At 53.0% G+C, this 21616-nt stretch overlaps 3 protein-coding genes across 3 annotated transcripts, besides 2 other annotated features; 1 reads left to right on the top strand and 2 right to left on the bottom strand.

Moving 5' to 3' along the window:
- Window positions 1-1108: 1108 nt before the first annotated feature.
- Window positions 1109-1116: a sequence feature (Short protein (CTAM01_03229, KAK1506897.1) was converted to a misc_feature.).
- A 129-nt stretch (window positions 1117-1245) lies between these two features.
- Window positions 1246-1309: a sequence feature (Short protein (CTAM01_03229, KAK1506897.1) was converted to a misc_feature.).
- Window positions 1310-2277: 968 nt separating this feature from the next.
- On the bottom strand, window positions 2278-3627 carry CTAM01_03228 (glycosyltransferase family 2; the record flags this gene model as incomplete). The annotated part of the gene is made up of 3 exons (XM_060519265.1): window positions 2278-2679; window positions 2736-3455; window positions 3550-3627. The coding sequence occupies 3 exons, from the start codon at window positions 3625-3627 to the stop codon at window positions 2278-2280; spliced, it is 1200 nt and encodes a 399-aa protein (XP_060386264.1).
- Window positions 3628-7548: 3921 nt separating this feature from the next.
- CTAM01_03227 (uncharacterized protein) lies at window positions 7549-10184 on the bottom strand (the record flags this gene model as incomplete). The annotated part of the gene is made up of 3 exons (XM_060519264.1): window positions 7549-8423; window positions 8484-9069; window positions 9966-10184. The coding sequence occupies 3 exons, from the start codon at window positions 10182-10184 to the stop codon at window positions 7549-7551; spliced, it is 1680 nt and encodes a 559-aa protein (XP_060386263.1).
- Window positions 10185-17230: 7046 nt separating this feature from the next.
- CTAM01_03226 (uncharacterized protein) lies at window positions 17231-21027 on the top strand (the record flags this gene model as incomplete). The annotated part of the gene is made up of 8 exons (XM_060519263.1): window positions 17231-17253; window positions 17357-17664; window positions 17957-18237; window positions 18349-18485; window positions 18547-18603; window positions 18667-18719; window positions 18780-20093; window positions 20147-21027. The coding sequence occupies 8 exons, from the start codon at window positions 17231-17233 to the stop codon at window positions 21025-21027; spliced, it is 3054 nt and encodes a 1017-aa protein (XP_060386262.1).
- Between the last annotated feature and the right edge of the window lie 589 nt (window positions 21028-21616).

Genomic DNA, 21616 nt, shown 5'->3' with positions numbered 1-21616 from the left:
CTATACATGAAGTCAAGATCATCATCAGAGTTATTAGACATGAGCAAAGAGAACGTTGGCAGAATGAGTGATGAGCCAACGAAAAGTAAAAAACAAAAAGGGGATAAATTTCCCCTCCCCACTCGCCCCGAGGTCTTCTGTCAGGAGTACCTCCCCCGGGGCTGTATATATACTCAGTTACGATAAACCATATTTGGGATGGAAGCGGATCATTGGATCACCCGAGTGTAGATACAGGTGTATCAGACCATATCATAATTTTAATCATCAAGTTCAAACACGTTCTGCCTTCTGTTGCACTCTTCCATTATGTACAGCAAGCATTCGCATTGTTGACAAACATCCTTTGGTCAGTCTGTAATATAAGTCTGACTGCGGTAATCGATGTCATTGTGCTCCTCAATGGTCTCCAGTCAGTCTGCTCCGTTTGCCATCTACTGCATAAGGCATAGTTGCGAGGCATGGGCTGCTAGTATGTGTGAATGTCCTTTGTTCAGCTAGGCTTTTGCTCGTCCTTGGTCGTCTGTCGTATTTTGCTGTATATACGTTCGTCTTCGAATACGATGTGAGAAATGTAAAAGTTTATGAGGTGCTAGTCGGTACGTATACGATCGTTGCAGGATGGGACACTGTTGCCAACGTGGCGGGCGACGTTTCGATCTTATTGTGAATGAGAGAGGACCGGAGCGATGGGCGTGCGGCGAAGGGGAGGAGAAGTTCTCGCTTTGAAAGGGCTCCAGACGGGGAAAGGTAATGCGGACAGAGCTCGTTGCGGCCGTGATATAGGTAGCTAGCCAAGAGGCGACGCCCAGAACATCATCCGGGCAAAAACTAAAGGGATTTCCTGGCAAAACTGCGTAACGTACGGATACGGCTGTACGAGTTCCCCTCCATACTTCAGCTAGATAGAGTACCTTACCGTCCCGGTAGTTTTTGATGACCGTATATTATATGTACCTCATTCCTTCCTAAGGCTTTCCTCCTACTAAGCATGTAACGTATAGAAAGGACCGATATTCTTCTAGACAAGGCGACCCTGGGTGTGATGGAGAAGGCCAAAGTCTCCCTTCTTAATGTCCGTAAGCTCGTGGGCTTTTCTCCGGATCTCCTAAGACCCTTATCAGGTATAGCATCAGTAAAGGGTTTACCACGAGTTATGGCACGCAGCAATGGGCGTATGAAGTGGACTGAAATTTAGCTTGGATCAACCCATTTAGACGAAGAAAAGAGCGCCATTCTATGTACCGAACGAATGTAAGGTCGACGCGAAATAGTACATGACAAAGTGCCTCACGAGTACTGATACCATTCTCGTTCCGTGGCAGGATATGAGGTTCGCCGTAACATCACAACGACGGTACTTAAAGCACGAGTATTCTAGAACACGCCATCCTCGTAATTGACATGCTAGGCCCAGACGTTATTAACCCAGTGACATGTGGAGCAGTTCTTGTGAATAATGAGATGAAGGAAGATTTGATCAGGTACTTGCTGGAATATGTTTGTTACTTATTATTGATTAATTCGTGTACGCTCGTCCCTGGGTATGGTACGGGAATAGGGCGACGTCTAGTAGCCGTGTTCACATAGAAGTGTTTGTAGTCTATCTGGCTTGGAGAACCTTCATCGTATCTTCGACTGTGCCTCGAGTAAAGAAAGCCACGAACACGAGCAACGATTGAGAAAGGCAGTCAGTTAGAATAGTCATACCGCGAACGAGGATTCGCAGTGATGGTTATCGTGAGCTTGAGGCTAGGGAGTGATAGCCTATTCACTTGGGAGAACGGGTCATCGTAGTTCGCTTTCAGTCTTTGGCCAACCACAAATCATTATTAGTAGAAGTCTTTGACAGAGAATGGCACCACGGACGACGATACGTAACAATAGAACCCAGGCTTTAGTATTTTGAGACCTTTGTAGCATTACCACGGGGAATCTTGGCTCAACTACTTCCCAAATAAAGGCGGTTAGGGCACATTCTCCTGCTTCTGTCAAACATCTCACGTGTGCATGACCAAGAACCAAGGCTCATGTATGGGCCTCCATTGACCTAGCTAGGTTGTCTACCTGACGATGTGATGAAGTGTGGGCAAATCATCCTTGCCCGATCTATATGCGCAGACTCCAAATTCTGCATCACAACTTTTTTACCAGTACTTTTGACCCCGATCTAGAATAAGGGGGAACCCTGAAAGCCCTTCGGTCTCCTCCGGACAAGATGATCAAGAGGGTTGAGAATAAAACACAAAAGAAGCGAAACCCCACACAAACATTGCATCACGTCAATCTTCGACGGTAGACACCCATCATCCAGCTACCCCTGAGAATCGCCAGACCGAGGGCCATCTTGATGCTGTCCGAGATGACGCTGAGCTTGCTTCCTGGAACCTCGTGCCAGTCGACGGGCACCTCAGCTACGCGGATTCCGGGGCTGGTGCCAATAACACTGCCGTCTTCTCCGAGAACGGGAGCTGGCGGGGCTGATTCGGCCAGCAGGAGCATTTCAATGTCGAAAATCCAGCCCTCGGCATGCATGTACGGGACAATGTGTGGAAGGGCGGCGCGGGTGAAGAGCTTGAAGCCGCACTGGGTGTCGCGGAGGCGGGATGTGGCGGGCGGGGTGAGAATCATAAGCACGAGGTGGAAGGATCGCATGAGGAAGTTGCGTAGGGCAGATCGCTTGGTCATGTTAGCATCTTGATCTGGGATTGAGGGGCCTTGCGAGAGGAACATACCTTTACAACAGCCTCGCTGCCTACAAGGTGGGCGCGGCTGCCAATAGCAACACCGCGATGCGAGCCGTCAACAACCTCCTCGCAACCCTGAATCAGACGTCCCAGGTCGCTGAACTTTGTAGCACCGTCGGCGTCGGCAAAGAGCACATACTCGCCACGAGCGTGGCGGAAGCCATGAGTGACGGCGCCACCCTTTCCGCGGTTGCGCTCGAGCTTGATGACGCGTATGACATCGTGGAGCCCCTTCTTCTGCGCAAATTCGAGGCAGACCTCGACGGTGCTGTCCCTGGATCCGTCGTCCACAATCAGGATTTCATAGCCGGTGAGGGCCTCGGAGGGCGGGTTCTTGTAGCGTCGGCGCGGGGTTGTAGGGCTGAGGAGGGGCTTGGTCGGGGAGGAGGGGCGGCCAAAGTTCTCGTCGAGGTATTCAACTGCTTCCTCGAGGGTTGGAAGAATGCGGGTGGCTTCATTGTAGGCGGGAAGCACGACGGTTAGGCGCACGTCCGCAGGGTCGATTGTCGCACCAGAGTCGGGGACATCGCGAGGATCGGTCAAGTGTGCGCGCGCCTCAGAGACGCTGCGCTCGGCGAACCAGCGGTCAAACCAGGAAGGGGCTGTGACCTGGACTGGCTTTCCGGAGGCAGAGGAGGTGAGGTAGACTTTCTCGGAGGGGAGTACGGCGCGGGGCTTGGGAGCGACGAGGTGGAGGGTGATGAAGATCTGTCGAAGGTAAACTGTCAGCTTCAATTGGGTTCAAATGGAGATATTTGGTTGGAAAGTCGAGCTGTACATATTGATGGGGGAGCTAGCTTACAGTAAGAAGACCAGCAGCGGCGAGACTAAGCAGCGCGACGCCAAGGGCCGGCCACGATGCCTGGGTTATCTGATCCATTGTGTAGTTGCGATGGTGACCATGAGCGCTGACTGGTGTCGGAATCGCCTTTGGTCAGTGCCGGCGAGGGAAAGAGTGAATATTGCGAGAATTACAATGAAAAGAAAAGAGGTATCTGTTGCACGCACAACAAAAGAACGAGAAAGAAAATTGCTGCAACTGCCGCAGCTGCAGCTTGAATTCAATGACAATGAGACGAACGCATCGACTGAATTGATGGGTATGTAACATCGGCACCACCGTTTATGGGGTTCTGGGATACGTAATGCGGAACGCGGCAGCTCGCGGGAGCCCCCCTTTTGTGGCTTAACGAGGCTGGCCAATTGGGTTGGACCCCTGGGGACACCTTCCAATGGCAAGAGCCAATTGGCATGGAGGGGTAGGTACCTGTCTTTCCTAGCGTACCTCTCTAGGTGCCTTCCGCAGGCAGGTAGGTCCCCTGAGGGGATGCTCTTTCCCACTATTTTCGGCTTGTGGGGGATAAGGTACACTGTAGCCTCTCGCATTAGCACCTTCCATTGTAAGTTCAGATGGGCCTGGGCAGCATGTTCGATGCAAATGTGACTTTGGCATGAATCGCATTCTTCACCTACAGATACCTATTTTTGGGAGCAATATCGTATCTGTTCGGCACCAGCCGAGAGAGTCTTCTCTTGCATTTTATCAGCGTAACCCTACCTATTCGGACTCTTCTGCACACGACTGGCAGCCGAAGCCTCTTCAACGTATTCTCCGAGTCGCTCGACAACATCTCTTCTCTTGACGGATATCCTCACTGAAGTATTGTGTGTAGGGGCAATGAAGAATGGCAACGACGCGCTTCGAGCCGAGCCACAGTCAATGAACATGCTGCGTCAGTTTCCGACCCAAGACATCGCAATGCTGTACCATGAACAGACCCATTGCAGTCCGCGCCAACCCACATTCCAGGACCACAGCTTAACCCTTACCCCACGCTGCAATGAAAGAAAGCCTCAAATCGCCATACCTCTGCAGATGCCATCTCGTATATACCAAACGACGACAGTCACTCTTAGTCTTTGTCCCAACTTCTCTACCCAGGCCACATACGAGATCATAGAAGTCAACCGTGTTGTCATCAGCGGCACCTGAGCCGCTCGCTGCAAGCCGCCATTACCGGTAAATGCCATGCGTCCCCAAAGCCACGCGACGTCTCATACGCTCGGTCCTGGGAGTGATGTAAAGAGGTGAATCTGGTACCTTTATCCCATCTTACACCTTCGTCACCTCCCGTGCCGTCCAGACAAGACCGTAAAAGTGGCCAGCCATCAATGGGTCGAATGCTATCCAATGACTACATCTGACAAGCCTCCAAGCGAGCGCCAAAGAACTATCGCTAACTTTAAAATTGAGGAACTCCGGAACCCCAGTCTCGCGAGGAGCGCACGATCAACCAGGGGTCATCCAGAGCCGCCCAGGCGGTTCCTTTAAGCCACGGCTTACCAGAGCTGAGCGCCAGTCGGTCTTCCTGTGGAAATTGCTAACCAAGCCCTTCCCGTGCTCTTCCCCGGCGCCTCTCGAGTTCAGGTCTATCCAGATTCGGCCAACTGCTTGATATAGTCAGTTGTAAGCGAGGAGAGAAGAGAGAAGCACATCTGTTCCAACACTCACTCGGTCCCCGAACGCTCCGCCTGAATTTTCCCCTCCTCGATGCAAGTCAGACAGGTAGCCAAGACTGCCAACGTGAGCTGGGCCGGTCTATACCAAACGAAACGTCCGAGAACCTGCATGCAACCCATCCCAACGGAGCCAATAGACCGGGCTGCATTTGCCCAGCATTGGTGTCGCTCTGGGCGCTGAGGAGTGCCTAATCAATGAAAAGGGGATACAGGATTGAAGCCACCGAGGCAGGGCAAAAGCGCCTGAGTTGCACCGCATATGCCATGCGGCGCACAATCCTCCGCCACCAGTCAATATTCCATCGAACCCTGCATACCTTTGTTCGGCCGAAGACTGGCTGACAGACAGGTTGACTCAGCGCGATTATGGCCGCTGCCGCTGCCCATGCCAAAACATAGCAATTGCAATACTGGCTTGGACGATAGTATGAGCCTGCAGCTTCGAGGAAACAGAGCATCAGACGAGCATATCGGCATCGTGCATTTCCGTGTCTTTAAAGGACCTCATCCTTGGTTCCCAGTGACGAGTTGGCTTGTCGTCGACCCTGAGACAACAAGAATCCACCTATTCAAGCATCATCTTGCTCAGCCTGCTTCGCCAAACCTGACCCATCACATCTGCGGAGAGGAGCCTACCCTCAAGGCTCGAGCTACCTCTGGCGCATATGCAAGGACCCGATAACGCGTGTGTTGGCGTTGCCATCAGTCTCCACCGCCATTGTCCAAATCCACGCGTGTGGGGGTTGAGGAGGGGATCGCCTGTTGTATCGACAACTTAAGCAAGACGGCTGGACGCGTCAAACTCGTCTTCGTCATCTACGCTAGACCCATACTCCAAAAGCTCTTCGCTCCTGACGATCCCTGGGCATTGCCTGCCGGCCACGTTCATGTGCGAAACCTCGCGTGGACCCTGACGATCTCTTTCCCTTTTCCACGAGACTATCCGGACAGTGGTATCCGTACATCTTTGACAATCGGCGTGCCCGTGGTACTGGGTCCTGGCCGCTCGGATCAAGCAGTCCGCTCCGGACGGAAAGCGACACCTTTGGCTATTTCTTGCCATTTGCATTGGCCGAATCGTCAATAGCACTGACGATCGCAATTCGCACACGGCATCGTGATCTAGATTGGCAAAGCTTCCCAAGTTCCAGCTGCTCGTTTGCTGTGCTAACCTTACCATCTAGGGAAACACACTAAAGACACTAAACCTTGCCTCTTCTAGTCCTGTCCCGACGGACGACGGCTTTTGGATATAGCTTTATCAAGCTATCAGCCGGGAACAGAAGAGAGTGGGATAGCTAACCTGACGCCACATGAATCAAGGTTTTTCATAAGTCTGGCGACCGATGGGGAAGAATGTCCATCAAGTCCTCCTGAAGGCCAAGCCTTACTAGGCTGGCTGGTAGACAAGTTAGCAAGCGCAGAAAGTCGGGTCTCTGAGCCTTGTGTCTCTCCTTCTCTCTGCCGTGCCGTGCCTCCGAGACATTCAAATTGTCTCATTCACAGAGGTAGAATTTCCACCTTCCTAGGCACGCACAGCATGCTCAGAGTGCCAATGTCTCGCCCACACGCTGACCATGATGTAAGACTCGCTGTAATGTTGTACTGGAAACGTCACTTGAGCTACAAGGGGGCGAGGAAAAGAAAAAATGTGAGCTTATTTTTGTCTCCATCTGTTTCTTTTTCCCTCCCGTCTTATCGATGATCGAAGGTCTCTCGTTTCGAGACCTTCCCCACGTGAATGCGGATCTTTGTCTCGAGTCGAAATGAAGCTCGACATCAGTTCATGCAAAGTGCAAGAAAAAAAAAAGGTAGACATATTGAGACTTTGTAGATGTAGGCTTCGATATTTCATTGCGCTGGTCGCTATTCTGCCAACGTTGTAGTAATGGTAGTAATATGAGAGGTAAGGAAAGTGTCTATGTTATCGGTATAAGTTGTGGTCATGATATGGTCATCAAATAAATAAGAAAACAATTGGACCCGTCCCGGATCCGACCCTGAAGATGTTCAAGTCCCTGTGAAGTATCCAGTGTTGCTGAAGTCCAGCGGCAGCAACTCTGAAAGATGCCCCCTGTCGATTTTTTTTTGATCCCAAAGTGTTGCATGATTAAAAGCCAAGAGACCCCGAGTCTCATGGCGTCATTGTAGTAAGACATTATCCTCAAACGCCCGCGCAAGTTTTAGAAAGAGGCTATAGTTTGGCACCCGAATCCATGAGCAAATGTTGACGTAGGAAAGACGTGTTTGTATGGTGTAAATGGTGGCGTCTTAGTACCGTTTAAACGGCAACGGCGGATGAGCTCTTTGTTGACCAACGGCTCTTCTTAGTCAGCTTGGAGCCGGCTTGCTTCGAAAGGCGCTTTCCGGCCTTGTTGCTAGAAACGACTTCAGACGGCGCGGCGCTGACCATTTCGACGGCGACGGCGTTGTTGATGACATGCGGCGGTGTGGTGTCGCGGCGAGTGTTCTCGTAGGGGATGCTGGCTACGCTGACTGCCTTCTCCGTGTGAGAGTCGATGGTCTCCAATTCGGTGAAACGCGTGACCTTGGACTTGGAGGTGCTGCGGCGGTCCTTCTGTTTCAAGGCAGACGGCGCAGCTGCAACAGGTTGCGGGGCGTAGGTATAGGAACCGCCTTCTTCCTCTTCTTCGACGGACTCATACACTGGCTCGGGCGTTACACAAGCTGCTGGTGTAGTAGCAGCCGACGATCGTCCGGACATGGGCGCCGAGAAGGGGGCGCCGGTGTTGATATTGAAGTTGAATGAAGAGAATCCCGAGGAAGAGCGGACGCTAGCAGTCGAGGCGGCTGACGAGGCAACCATGTTTTGCTGGGTTGCCGGAGAGTTGTTGAACTGCATCGGGGGAAGAGACGTCATTGCCGGGATTGCACTGAATCCACGCATCGACGGCGGCGGCTTGCTTCGGTCTGTAGAAGGCGAAGAGTGCTCGGCTTTCGGAGAGCCATCGGCACGCTCCGATGCATCCGATGCCCGGCGAGAACTCGGGTGAAGACGGTGGGTGTGAACAGCAGCGGCCGGGTTTCGAGGTGCCTGTGAGGCAGCAGGTGGCATGGAAACATGACGAGCGGGCTTCATCTCCAGGTCCTCCTGTGAGCTGGTCGAGCGGCTTGAGCTACCCGTGGGAGATTCGGCTGCTAGGTATTAGTCTCTGGCTCTCTTTCGAACTGGCAAGATCATCTAGTGTGACCTACCTTTGATGGATGACGGACTGTTGCGCCCCGAAGCATACGACCTATCAACCTCTTTGCCCTTGAGTGAACCCTTGAGTGAGATGCGGCTGCCGTCGGGGACTCCGTAGATGGAGTTGGTATTGCGTTCCTGCCAGTAAGGCATCGGGGGCGGACCGCCGCTGTAGCTGTATGCCCTAGGCATAGTGCCCATCGGGCTGGCGTGAGCGGAAGGATAGGTGACGTGCGAGAGACTGCTTGAGACGCGAGGCAGACTTGGGCCGGGCATTCTGCTCAAGCCGCTGGCGGCCATCGCACTTCGCCGTCGGTTCTGTTCCATAATCCTGGGTCGGTCCTCATGCTTAAATGCTGATGGTGCTCCTGCAAGCGCGTCGATGGCGGCATGAGTAGGAATGTGCTTGTACGGCTGTTTCGGTGCCTCTGCGGCCTTCTCTGCCTGCTTTTGCTTGTGCTCCTTGGCCTGTTGTCTAGACTTCTTGAAAAGCGAAAAGACAGCCATCTTGGTCTTTTCTTTGGTACCGTTGGGCCCACGATGATAAGGTTGTTTAGCAGAGACGGTGCGAGCCGTCAATAATGAACCACACTTAGACTAGTAAACCAACAAAATCTCTGTTGGAAGAGAAGAGACGGTAACCGCTACGGCTCCTTGTGGTGGGAGATGAAAAGATAATAAAGGCAACGGCCGGGGTACTGTTGTTCTATGACTGGCAGGATTTCGTATAAGTCGAGCCCGGGCAGCTGGTTTGGGCTATACTCAGGCCGCACAGGTGAAACTCGGCCGGTACCACAGACCAAATCCCAGCTCGGATGACTCTCTGACTTGGCGATATGGGAAAGGTGTCGGCTTGGCGAAAAGTCGTCCGTTCACTTTCACTAGTAACGGTCGTTATGGGAGATGGCTCGTGCCTCTCTGGCAGGTGGACGGATGAATGTTGGGAGGTTGAAGCGAGAGTTGGACGAGTATTGTACCACAGGTAGGGCAGGTTGGGGAGGGATATAAGCAAATAACTATCAAGCAGCCTTAGGTAATGCTTGCCCGGAAAAGCGGATTGCAAAAGCCAAAGTAATATGGATAGATGAGCGAGAGTTGGGAGGAACACCAGGCAGCTCAGAAGGGAAGCTGGGTTCGGTCGGGAGCCCAGGTTCCTTTAAGGCGTGGCGGTGGTGTGTGTCTTGGGGTTGGACATGGGATATGCATGGGGGTGGTGGCAGAAGGAGATGGGATGGGTGCATGGACGACGTGGATTGGGACAATTCACAAGCGGGGGTCCCAGACGACGTGCAGCTCGCTCGTTTTCTCTGCAGCTTCTGGCTCCCGAGGGATCCAATGTGTGTCTTTTCTTGGCAACCAAGGCGAGTCCAGCCTTCAGGACGATCCCGACTAAGATGCTGGAAGATGGCGCCGCCGTCAGTCCCGCTTCTTGGGTAGAGGAACCCGTACGATAGTGTCAATGGTGTCGCCGGGCTGCCGTCAGACTTCAGTACGTCTTCGTTCGTCCCGGTCCATCTGTCGATACCCCTGAGTCGCACGGTCAGGTCCAGGTCCAGAAGCTGACTGAGATAGCGTCCTTGGACGACTCGCGGCTTGGGATTCAAGAGAGGACGCGAATGCACCAACAAGAAGGTCACTAGCCTAAGCTTTTGACAGATTTGGAACCAACGCTCGGCACCGGCTTCTGAGGATGTGTAGGACTGGACCGGCATGGGATGGGACCTGTGACCATCGTCTCCGAACCATGGTGACAATCTACTCAGGCTGGTATTGGCCTCGCCTCGTTTCGTGTCATGACCAAAGTTGGGTTCAAGTTTCTCAATGCCTTTTCCCAGCGCCGCACAGCAAATCACAGGTGCAGCGGCTCAGCAAGGACTGGCCGCCCGGTAAATATTGGCGGCTGTCTATTCTGCTTGGCTTGATTGGGCCCGTAATACGTGTAGATTTGTGCAGTAAGGTAGAGAGACGTTTGGCGTTCTGTGCCTATTTTTTTTTTTTTTTTTTTTTTTGCTTGACCAAACGGCCCTCGTATTCGAGAGACAGGTAGCGGTACCTTGTTGCAGGGATGCGCCGGCTCCAGCACGAGCGTTGTGATCGTGGCAGTAAAAGAAAGTCTTTGGTTGGAATTCGATAGCGTCGGTGGGAGACAAGCCGCTAGACGACGCCCAGGTACCCAGTACCAGATCATCAGCACGGAAACTCGCGCGGACATTCCAGGGCCCCGATTGATGGCGCTGGTGTCGGCGTTGGCTTCACGTTTAGGTTGTTCCCCATGAGCGGAGGACCCAGCCCAGCCGCACTGGACAGGGGCACGTCGAGCTAAAGTTGCTGGTCCGCTTCAGGGGAATCAGGGCCCGGTGATGGATAGGTACTCAGTGAGGGTGGATGATGCCGATGATGAATTGGCGAATTGCTGATGGTGTGCCAATGTGCCCCTCCCCCCGTCCGTCCCGTAAGTCTCGCACTCCCACCACCAATACCGCTACCATGAGCGTGTGCCTGACCACCACCACGCATCGCCCTCGTCGTCGCCGCGGTCGACTAGGCTAGGTCAAGTAAGACCAGCGGTCGACTGTCTGACGTTGTGTCAACGGGTCTTTTGTTCTCAAAACCGACCATGGCAACGAGCGGGGGAAGCAGAAAGCTACTGCAGCGTGGTCTATCTTTGGGCTTCCGTCGTAGGTGTCCTATACGCCACTCGGCATGTATTCCCATTACATCAACGACAATCCTCTTACTTGTTACACGAGACCGAAACTTTGGCTGGACGTGACGATCTTGGTGTTGTTTTGCGTTCTCCGTTTTCTGCCTTCTTCTTCTTCTTCGTCGTTGTCGTCATGTAATGTCGTCAGTCTTCTTCTGTATAATCAAGACTGCTGGCGTTCGAAAAAGGCAGTGAAGCAGTCAGCGACAGCGTCCCGGCGGCAACGAAGTGCTCCTTTGAAAAAGGTTCGGCCCCATGCCGAACCAAGGCCCACAGGTCTCACCCCAGGGCGGGCAGGTCGCAAACGAGACCATGGAGCGGCTGGATATCGCAAATTCCCCTTGGTCGACGGCGGTTTGCCATTTCCTGCTTTTTTGTGGGCATCGTAATCGTTGAAAGTGTTTTGGCGTGGCATGGAGTGTGAGCGTGGGAGGGTATCATGTATGTAAGATTATACCCCTGTCCGAAGCTTGCTTGTGCCGGTGGATAGCCAGCAGGGCTAGGCAGCTGGTATGAACATGGATTGCATTAAGATGTGAGACGGGTTGGCGGTACGGCCACACGGCGAAGAGACATATCGACGAATGTAAGTTGCCAACTTGCTGGGGGGTCGGATGGCGGGAACCATCTGCCGCCACGGACTGCCCTAAGGCAATGTCACTGCTGCTCGTACGTACCTCCGTACAGAGTACCAGTCAGGTAGGTAAGGTAAGGTAGGTACCTAAGGTAGGTAGGCCTGCTGGAGCAGGAAGGCATGAAGGCCAGGCGAACCGAATTTGACCTTGCGAAGGAAGGAATTATCGAATAGCAATCTTGCCTCCTTCCATGTGGTGCTCCTCGCGGGTACGTACTTACCGTATCCTCACTCAATGGAAGGTACCTTAAGGTAGGCAATGTAAGATAAGGTATTATGCATCATTGCGATTCATCCATCGTGCTTACCTTGCCTGTCTTATTGCAAGGTGCCTCATGTTGTGGAACATTCAGGTGTTCGACTCATCTTATCTTTTCATCGTCTTGGATCCAGTCTTCATCCAGTAAGTTCGGTCAAACATACATCTGCATATATACATCTCTGCTCCAACAATTGGTTCGTCTTCTTGCACTCAGAGTCAGTGTGTCTCTCAACTGCAGGGCATACCTCGCCAAAGCGGAACTGACAGCCGGACCATGCGAGGATTCCATGTCCCGTTTTCGACTGTGTATGTCGAGCTCAGTTCAGCCTGGTGAGCCGTGACAACCTATCAACGCGCCTCATATGCCGGCCGTCTTGACTATCAAGAACTAACCGCGGATGGTGCCTGGTTCCTGGTGCCAAGTAACCCGTCTCAAACTCACCTGGATTGTCGCTGTCATTCCCTCGGACACTTTCACAATCCTTGACGCAAGTACCAAGCCCAGCTCATCACAATCGACCAGGATGACTCAATAATTCCGAGCTCGCATGTTAAGCCCTTCATTTCACCTAATGGATTACAGATAACACCAGCCTTTCTTACCGCACAATCTGTATAAACGCCCAAACAAGCCTGCATTGCGTGCTCTCTCTGCCTCTCTTACTCGGCACCGGCACGCCACGCCACGTACATGCACACCGCAACATGGCAAGAGCAAGAAGAAGAAAAAATTCCCCGACCGTCGCCATCATCCTCGTTCGCGTTTCCGACGCACATGCTCTTGCATGATACCTAGTCCAACCCGGTTGCTTGGACCAAAAGCAGACGATACGGATAGACAGCACGCTGAGCCGGGGGTGTGCTCAACGTTCGGCCACCTGAAAGCAGCAGCAGTCAATGTCAAAGTACGTGCAGCGCGCCCGTTTGGGTCCATTCGTAGCTCGCTTTGGGAATATGGAGCTTTTCAGCTCACCTACCTATTTCCCTATCTTGAACACCCCCCCAGCAGCCTGGCCCTAGAAATATTGATTTTTCAGAGTTCCTAGCCTTGTCGAGGTGGGAAATACTGCCCTCCAAGTCTGGCTGGAAACATCCCGCGCTGAGCTTGGCTATCGCCGCGAGATAGACTCGTCATGCAGGCTACTGTCGCATCACCGGGCGCCGGATTCAACCCTCTGGTTTACTCCGTACACTACGGAGTACCTCTTCCTTATCTTTGGGATCCCTGCTTCCACGGGGAGTAAGGGTAAAAAGCCACGGGACTCGTGTAAACTTGACTTCCGACGTCGAAAACATGTCCAGTCAAGTAGACTCTAGAAGTCTCTCGGTCTGGGCCTTCGAAGGGTGGCTTTTCAGCCTCACATACAAAGCAGTGTGATCATGAGGGCAGAATCTGTCCTACCAAGCATCCTCGTTACCCATGTGCAACCAAAATCTATAGACTTATGTGGCTTGGTACCGACAAACTGGTCGGCGAAGGGATTGATACCTTCAGCCAGCCGCAGCCGCAACCAAGCTTGAAAAAGGCCTAGCTTAGCCGTCTTGGTAGAGTTTCGAAAATTGGTGAAGGGGGTTTGATGATCATTTGACGAGTCTAGCTTTGGAAAGCTCTACGGAGTACTATGGAGCTGCCGTGATAATGCCGGACGGGCGACCGAACCGCCCCCCCCCCCCCCCACAACTCGCACGCTGCCACGCACTCAGTTCGCAGTCAGCCGCGTCGAAGCCATCCAACCTTGACCTAGCTATCATGTCTCTCTTCCAGGGTGCGTGGCACGACTGACCGTGGGAGTGTGTATCTCTCAGAGAGTCTCAGTCGGCCACGGCTACGGGCCCACGGGGGGCTATTTCAAGTTCGTGGCTGGACCGTCCCGATCAACGCATGGGTGGGTGGTGCCTATCAATATTCTGCGCCGTCCAATACGACCCTGCCATGGGATAATGTTCCGTTGCATTTCATGCCCCGGGGCTATCTCACTCACCGAACCGTAATCATGTCAGGTAGCGAGTGTATGGGAAAGGCAAGTCGTATACCACTTTCATCGGCGATAACACGCGAGAAGTAAGGACACATCACATTCGAAAGAGATGAGGTCATTCACGTCAAAGTCAGACTCGCATGCCGCTGCCACGCTCGAATCGCTCTTGCCACACGTGCTTCCGCAACATTTGAACGGCCGTATCGAGTTGTGAAAAACACGAGGTAATTTCGTCCAGTCTGACATGCATAGGTAGCAGACCGCCGTCTCCTACGCCTATCAGTACGGCACAAGCACCTCCGGAAAGCGACATAGATAAGATGCTGAGTCGAAGCGCCTTTGAATCTCATTCCCTTTTCTTGCCTTCTTCATCCTCCTCGTCCTCGTCCTCCTCCTCCAGGAAGGAGAAAAACTTGTTTGTCCTGCTTCATCAAGATTGTTGGGACTAAACAAGGCGCCGCGCTAGGTACCTGTTCCCATGTAAGTTGACAAGGACCCTGGTTTTTGGCGCGCACCCCCGAAAGGTGGAATTTTTCCGTTCGGCGAGCCTTTTCGCCAGTCAGATGGATGCCAGCAGACAGTTCCCGGCCCGCCCGGGTTGCGGTTCCCACCCCCCTGCTAGGGCATTCAATGATTGTTCCTAGGCTCCGACGCCGGTCGTTAAATAATGATTTCCAGGTTTCCGAGTTGGTTCAGGCTGCAGAGAACCCTGCTCCAGCCTCCGAGTTGTGACTATGCACAAAGTACTGGATCTCGCTGTAAGAGAGGTCTTGTCGAGATTACTCTACGTGCACTGATGCAGTGGCAGGAGTGAGAACCGCAAAGAGAGCAAAGTGGAAGTGCTGCAACACAATATCAGCCTCTGCGATTGTCCCGTTTCCTCTCGATGCTGTCTAAATTCTTGGCGCAGGCCGATAGTTGTCTCAATTCCCACAACTGTCGCTATGCGAACCCTGACGATCAGGAGCACGCGTCAACCGGTACTTGCTTAGTTTGCTCGAGGTCCCCTGGAATGCAGCGGATCAGAGTTCGAGGGGTTGACAGCTGACAGATTCGGAAGAGTTTCTCGCTTGTAAGGGCCGTAGCTCGCGTACCATCAAGTACCCCGATCCGGGAGTACCGGCTGAGCCTAAATCGTGAAACTGTAGGCTGCCGTTGGAATAGACCCGAGTCGTCTGTCTTTTCTTTGTCCCCTTCTGCGCCACTGCGCCATCTCCATCAAAGCTGATCGACTTGACGTGCTCGTGACTGTGGCATCACAAGCTCGAAGTGGTCCGAAAGGGAACAGTCCATGGAAGGGCTGCTTCGACAACCTTCGAAAGCATTGGGCCGGGCTCAGTAACAATGTCCATGGTCAACATGTACATTGCAATGCGCCGGTTGATTCATGGAGGCAACGATTTGGGCCGTCCAAGACTCGTACGCCAAACCGGTAAACCCTGGATCGTCAAGATCGTCAGTGCAATGGAATTGCGGCTACGCGATTTCGGACCACTTTCGACTCTTCTGACGACATTGAAAGAAGCTAGCGAGGGCCGAAGTTCGGATTTTCCTCTATCGCAGTGACGATGACGGAAGACCATTTCGTCCAGGCTGGGGCATTGCCGCTGATCAGGCATACGTCGTGGCTTGCCTGATACTTGCATTTGAGAGGCAATATCTCCAATGTGTGATAGCCTGAGCGACTTTCGCACTTGGGTTGTTGGGTGACTCGCGGCTGTGCTGTTGTTGCCCAAGAGCTCGTTGTGCATCGCTCGCACGTATCGTATCGATCGATGATTAAAAGTCCGCAAAGCGGACTTTTGATATGACATCAAAGCTCCTTCACTCTGTAAGTCGCATCCCTACAGGGCTCAATTAGACTTCGTCATTTCCTGAGGATTGAACAAGCAGCATTGTCAGCCGGAGAGAAAACGAATATATAAGATGCCGGAAGTGGGGGTCGAAAATGTGATATCACGAAGATGGAGCCCTCAATCCCTGCATGAAATTTAATTCTTAATTCTCAGAAAACCCAAGGGCCATTGTTCCGATGCGGCGATGCCCCAATGCCCCAATGCCCCAATGCCCCAGTGATGTGGCACGAGCTTCTGGTGTGATCTGCACGGGAGCACCCAAGCAAGAAATGGGGTTTGGGGTCCATTGCTGTAAGCGGGCACGCACTATATCAGATGCGACGCATGCTTGTCTATCAAGACTTGGAACGGCGATGTTTCGAAACGTCGGGTTTTGGAATTGGTACTCTGCTGCTGGCCGGTGAAGATGGGTTCATGGAAGCGCTTGTTGGTATGAGCGGCACGTGGACTCAACGGATTTGCGACAGCAAGATAGCTGGGAAGCCCAGCAAGGCCAGTCAGAAGTTGAGTACGTAGGTGGGTACTCTGGTCGTGTAAGCTGATGATGAGGAATGTTGTCCCCGTCTCCATTCCGGCATTCCGGGCAATTGGGATCCCTACCTTAGGCTTCGATCATCGAACGGATGAGATGCGGGGAAGGAGTCTCTACCTGACGTAGTGGTTCGAGGAAGGGCATCTTTGTCCTGGGTCCAACAAACGCTGGTTCCACGGAACAGCCCGGCCTAACGGCTGATATCGAAAAGCAGAAACGTAGAATGACGAGGATGAGCAGTGAATAGGATAAGGTTAAATGAAGGTGTGTCCCCCGAGCGAGCATACCTAACAAAACCCTACACTAAGGTACCTTGGGCGCGCTTGCTTTCCCGCGCTTCTGCAGGGACCTCACGGTGCCGCCAACCCTTGACTTCTGACTTCTTTCATACCTTGATTTGCCTCGGAAAGGTAGGCGGGTCAGTATCTTTGAATATATACTTTTAGATACCTTGGGTAAGGTGATATGTCTGCGAAACAAGGGATACTAGTTTGACAAAAGTATCCACGATTGACGGCTCCTTGTATGGGAACCTTGAAAAACATGAGGTGGACTGTCGCTTGATGCCCGATGGGATGTTTAGTCATCTGACCCCGCCAATCGATAAACAGCAGGCGAGCGCCTACCAAAAGCAGATAATTAGACGAGTAGCCGCACGTTGACGCAAGCCTCCCACCTTGCCCGCCCACGCTGCCCCAGTGGTTGTCGCGGGTGCGAGGTGGTAGGTGCGTCGAGTCCACAATCGGCTAGTGCGATGCGGGTACCGAACCAGAAAGCGGCGAGTGGGAGCGATGAGCGGTAGGGTCACAGTGCGGTGAGTGGGCACTTGTGGGGCCTGATCGAGCAACCAGCAAAGCTGCCAGCTCAAGGAATCACGCGCATTGGACTGTCCCGTCCCACCATACACGGCCACGCAGCACGCAGTATCCGTACGCAGAGGTGGAACCCACCTGCACCCAGTGCCAGCGACAGCAGTCCGCGCAGTTTCCGTCCCAGCGTGAGAGGTGCCAGACCAGCCAGCCCAGTCAAGTCCCGTACCCAGTCACCCAGTCCCAGAGTCCCCAGTTTGCCTCCTCTGTCCGACCAACCGACCGACCGACCGACCGAATACAGCCTCAAAGTTCTTCCATCTCATCATCATCTGCCATCCCACGCAACCCAAAAATTTTGCGCCGCGACGCCGCAGTCGACGACATCCAAACTTCAGTTTCGCCGCCTTCCATCCGTGCAAGCGCGTTGCTTATCATTGTCGCCTGCACTCCGCTATCGCTGTCGCGTCAGCCGCAGCATCCTTCTTTCTCCCCAACGCATATACCGTGCCTTGCGTTGCTCAAATCCCCGGCACCCGCCAATCGCGCGACCCGACCGCCCCCTCCCATTTTGATGGCTCCCTGATCATCTCGACCCTACGTCACCCGGGCACATCTCGTGGCCACGCATTCATCGACGACGATAAACATCTTCTCGCACGAGCGAGCTCAAGACTTCTCGTCCCCGACCGACCGACCTCTCGCTAGAGAGCCGCGCCCCATTCCAGGCGCGACCGAACGACGGGAAAGTGGCGCTCACCATCCTCACCCAGACCGACGCCGAGCTTTCCCTTCAACAACACCTCGACCTCGCTCCCGATATCCTTAGCTACCCCCGTCTCACTATCGAGGGGGGCACCGAACCATTGATGATGGCACAACCCGTGCCTCATCATGCGACGGACAAGAAACGCGTCAAGGTCTATGAGCTGCGCAACAATGACTGGTTCGATCGCGGCACCGGCTTCTGTACCGCTGCTTTCATGCAGGTATGTCTTGTCACGCGCCTATACATTATCGCGGCCTCGCCTTCTCCGCCGTCGATGCCTCCTCTATAAACATATCAAAAGTCTTGATGCTAACATAATGGTGCTCGTCAGACGGCGGATGATCAGCGCGGAGACCCTAGAGTCATAGTTGAATCAGAAGACCACCCCGATAGGCTTCTATTGGAGACCAAAATTTGCAAAGAGGATGGCTTCCAGAAGCAGCAAGGCAAGTCCCACGGCATCTCAGTGTGCGGCGCAGATAGACTGACTCCTGAAAACAGAGACTCTCATTGTCTGGACAGAACCCAGCAATGGCATCGATATGGCCCTCTCATTCCAGGAGGCGGATGGCTGTGCACTGATATGGTAAGCGCTGGCTTCGTACATCCGCCATTGATGTTCATTGCTCATCACTTTTCTTTCCAATAGGAAATTCGTCAACAGCGTGCAACAGACTTTCCAGAATGGCATGGTCGCTGCCGGTAAGTCGCGTGCTAACGGGGACCGTTTTGGACGACCCCAGTCTAACGTTTTCCATTCAGACGATAGTCTTTCCGACGATCTAGCCATGGAAATGCCCAGCACCATCAGCCTTCCACCAGCCGAAATCGGGAATCTCCAGGAAATTGAGACTAGCATGCGCATAATGAGTCAGACAGTCAATGGACGAGACGCACTGGCCAAGTGCATCATGGGCGAGGACTATATTGGCAAACTGATTCCTTTGGTCGAAATGGCCGAAGATCTTGAGAGCCTATCAGATTTGCACCGACTTTGCAACATCATGAAGACCGTCATTCTTCTCAACGACACCGCCATAATAGAACATGCCGTGTCCGACGACTGCGTTCTAGGCGTCGTAGGCGCTCTCGAATACGACCCCGATTTCCCGAGCCACAAAGCCAACCACCGCCACTGGCTAGATAACCAAGGACGGTACAAGGAGGTCGTACCGATCCAGGACGACCAGATCAGGAGGAAAATCCATCAGACCTACCGACTTCAGTACTTGAAGGACGTTGTACTGGCACGCATACTGGATGATCCCACTTTTTCCGTTCTCAACTCTCTGATTTTCTTCAACCAGGTGGATATTGTCCAGCATCTGCAAGGGAATGGAGAATTTCTTGGTGATCTTTTCGGCATCTTCAAGATAACGCAAACGGATCAGAGACGGAAGAAGGAGGCTGTTCTGTTCATTCAGCAATGTTGCGCAATTGCGAAGAATCTGCAGCCGCCGGCTCGTCAAACTCTTTACAACAACTTCATCGGTCACGGCCTGCTTCAGGTCATCAACTTTGGCCTGCGTCACCCTGATGTGAGCGTTCGGGTGGGCGCTACCGACGTTCTGGTATCCCTGATAGACCACGACCCGCACATGATTAGAGGCACCATTTATCGCCAACTTCATGAAAGGCAACCGCCCTTGACAGATTCGCTCATTGATCTGCTTTTGGTGGAAGTCGACCTTGGCGTCAAGGCACAGATTTCAGATGCCTTGAAGGTCCTTCTTGACCAGGGCCCTCCGCTCCAGTCGCAGGAGGCTTTCGCGAAAGCCAATGGGGAGTTCCCAGGCCGACGGCCCCAGGCAATGCAAGATCCTCAGCACGCCAACCTCCTTGACAACTTCTATGCTTCATCAGCAATAAGGCTCTTCAGGCCCCTCACCGATCTTCGAGGCCGCACCAGCATGGCATTCCCATTGCAACAAGCCTCAATGTTCACATATCTCATCGAAATACTTTGCTTCTTCATCAGACAACACCAAGGGAAATGCAGACCCTTCGTTCACCAACAAGATCTACTTCGGCGAATTGCCCAGCTGTTTGCCTGCCCGGAGAAGTATCTACGACTAGGTTAGTCATTAGCTTTTCAAACGATCTCGTGCTTTGCTAACCGTAAATGCCAGTTGCCATTCGCTTCTTCCGTAACCTAGCAGGAATGCAAGATGAGTTTTACGATCGACTCATCATGGAACATGGCATCTTGGAGCCCTTGCTTGACATGGTCTCCCAATCTATGCATCGGGACAACCTCCTCAGCTCCGCTTGTGTCGAGTTTTTCGTATTCGTTACCGGACAAGAGCACAGAAAGGCCATGAACAAGTTCCTCGTCCAAAACTATCGGGAACGACTAGTCGATTTGAGTTACATGGAAACTTTCCGCAACGTCCTAGTACTCTACGACCAGACTCAAGGCCACACCGCCGAGTTCTACACGGAATCAGAAGAGGATCTGGCAAGACGGACGGCCGCCAACACCAATCAGAGGATGATGGAACACATCGCCGTAGATCAAGCCGAGGAGGATTATTTCAACACCTCGGATGACGAAGATGGACCTGAGAGCAGGGCTTTTGATAAGGTGCAGCCCACAAATGGCTCAGCAGCGTCAACATTAGCCTCAAAACCGCTGGTCGACTACCCTTCGGATGAAGAGGTGGATGAGAACGCTGATCCTGAGGTGCTGCCAACGTCTGGCGAAAAGCAAGACGGAACGGATGGCGCTTCCGATACGAGCAGTGAATCATCCTCGGTCGCACCGCCAGAACGCCTTTCTGAGAAGAGACGGCGCGAAGAAGATGATGACGATGAGCTCGGGAAGCTGATGCAGAACAAGCGCAGGAACAGTAGTTCTGCGGGGTCGAATGCATCAATGACATCAAGTATGGTCAGGAGAAAGAAAACCTTCGCAGATCGGCCAAACACAGCAGCGCCGAAAAAAATTGCTATCAGTATATCACCCTCAGTGAAGACTGGCGGGGCGGCGAGGTCGGATGATGAATCCTGAGCGTTTACCCTGGCATTCACTGCATGGCAGATTGCAGGTACGATTGGCGATGACTATTTCCATCATGCTTTAACTAGGGACCGGCGAGTTTGGGGGCGGTGAGGCGTTATTATCACAGTTCACGACACGGGAAATCGAGAAGAGTAACCAGAACTAGCTAGAGAGCCAGAAGGTGCGCCGGTGTGAGAGTGGCTAGAGGTTGATGCGAGGATCTGTCGTGCAGGACGGCAAGTTGACATTTCAGAGTGCGCCGACAGCAGAAAGGGACACCCCTCCACCTCTTGTGCCGGTACCCTTGGTGGTAGGAGAGAACGGGAGTATGGGAGGGAGAAAGAAGAAAAGAGGACAAGTCCCACTGTGGTATGTTGGGCTCTGCGGGCTGGAATCGCCAAAGTAGCATCATGTACCATATTCCTGTTGAAGTTTTCTTGCTTCGACGCCGGGTCCTCTTGCGGGGCCGGTGAGCCTGTTTCTACAAGGCTTTATTTTGCACTCGGGCGCGTTACCGTTCCAACCCATCTCTGAGCAAATACCAATTTGGATTTAACCAACTTTTCGGACTTCTGTGTGCCGTTGTGATCTGAAGTGA

This window comes from Colletotrichum tamarilloi, assembly GCF_030869305.1.
Source record: "Colletotrichum tamarilloi strain Tom-12 chromosome Unknown Scaffold_7.1, whole genome shotgun sequence".
Classification (NCBI taxonomy): Eukaryota; Fungi; Ascomycota; class Sordariomycetes; order Glomerellales; family Glomerellaceae; genus Colletotrichum; species Colletotrichum tamarilloi.
Note: the sequence above shows the minus strand (reverse complement) of the source record. Positions and strands in the feature narration are given on the sequence as shown.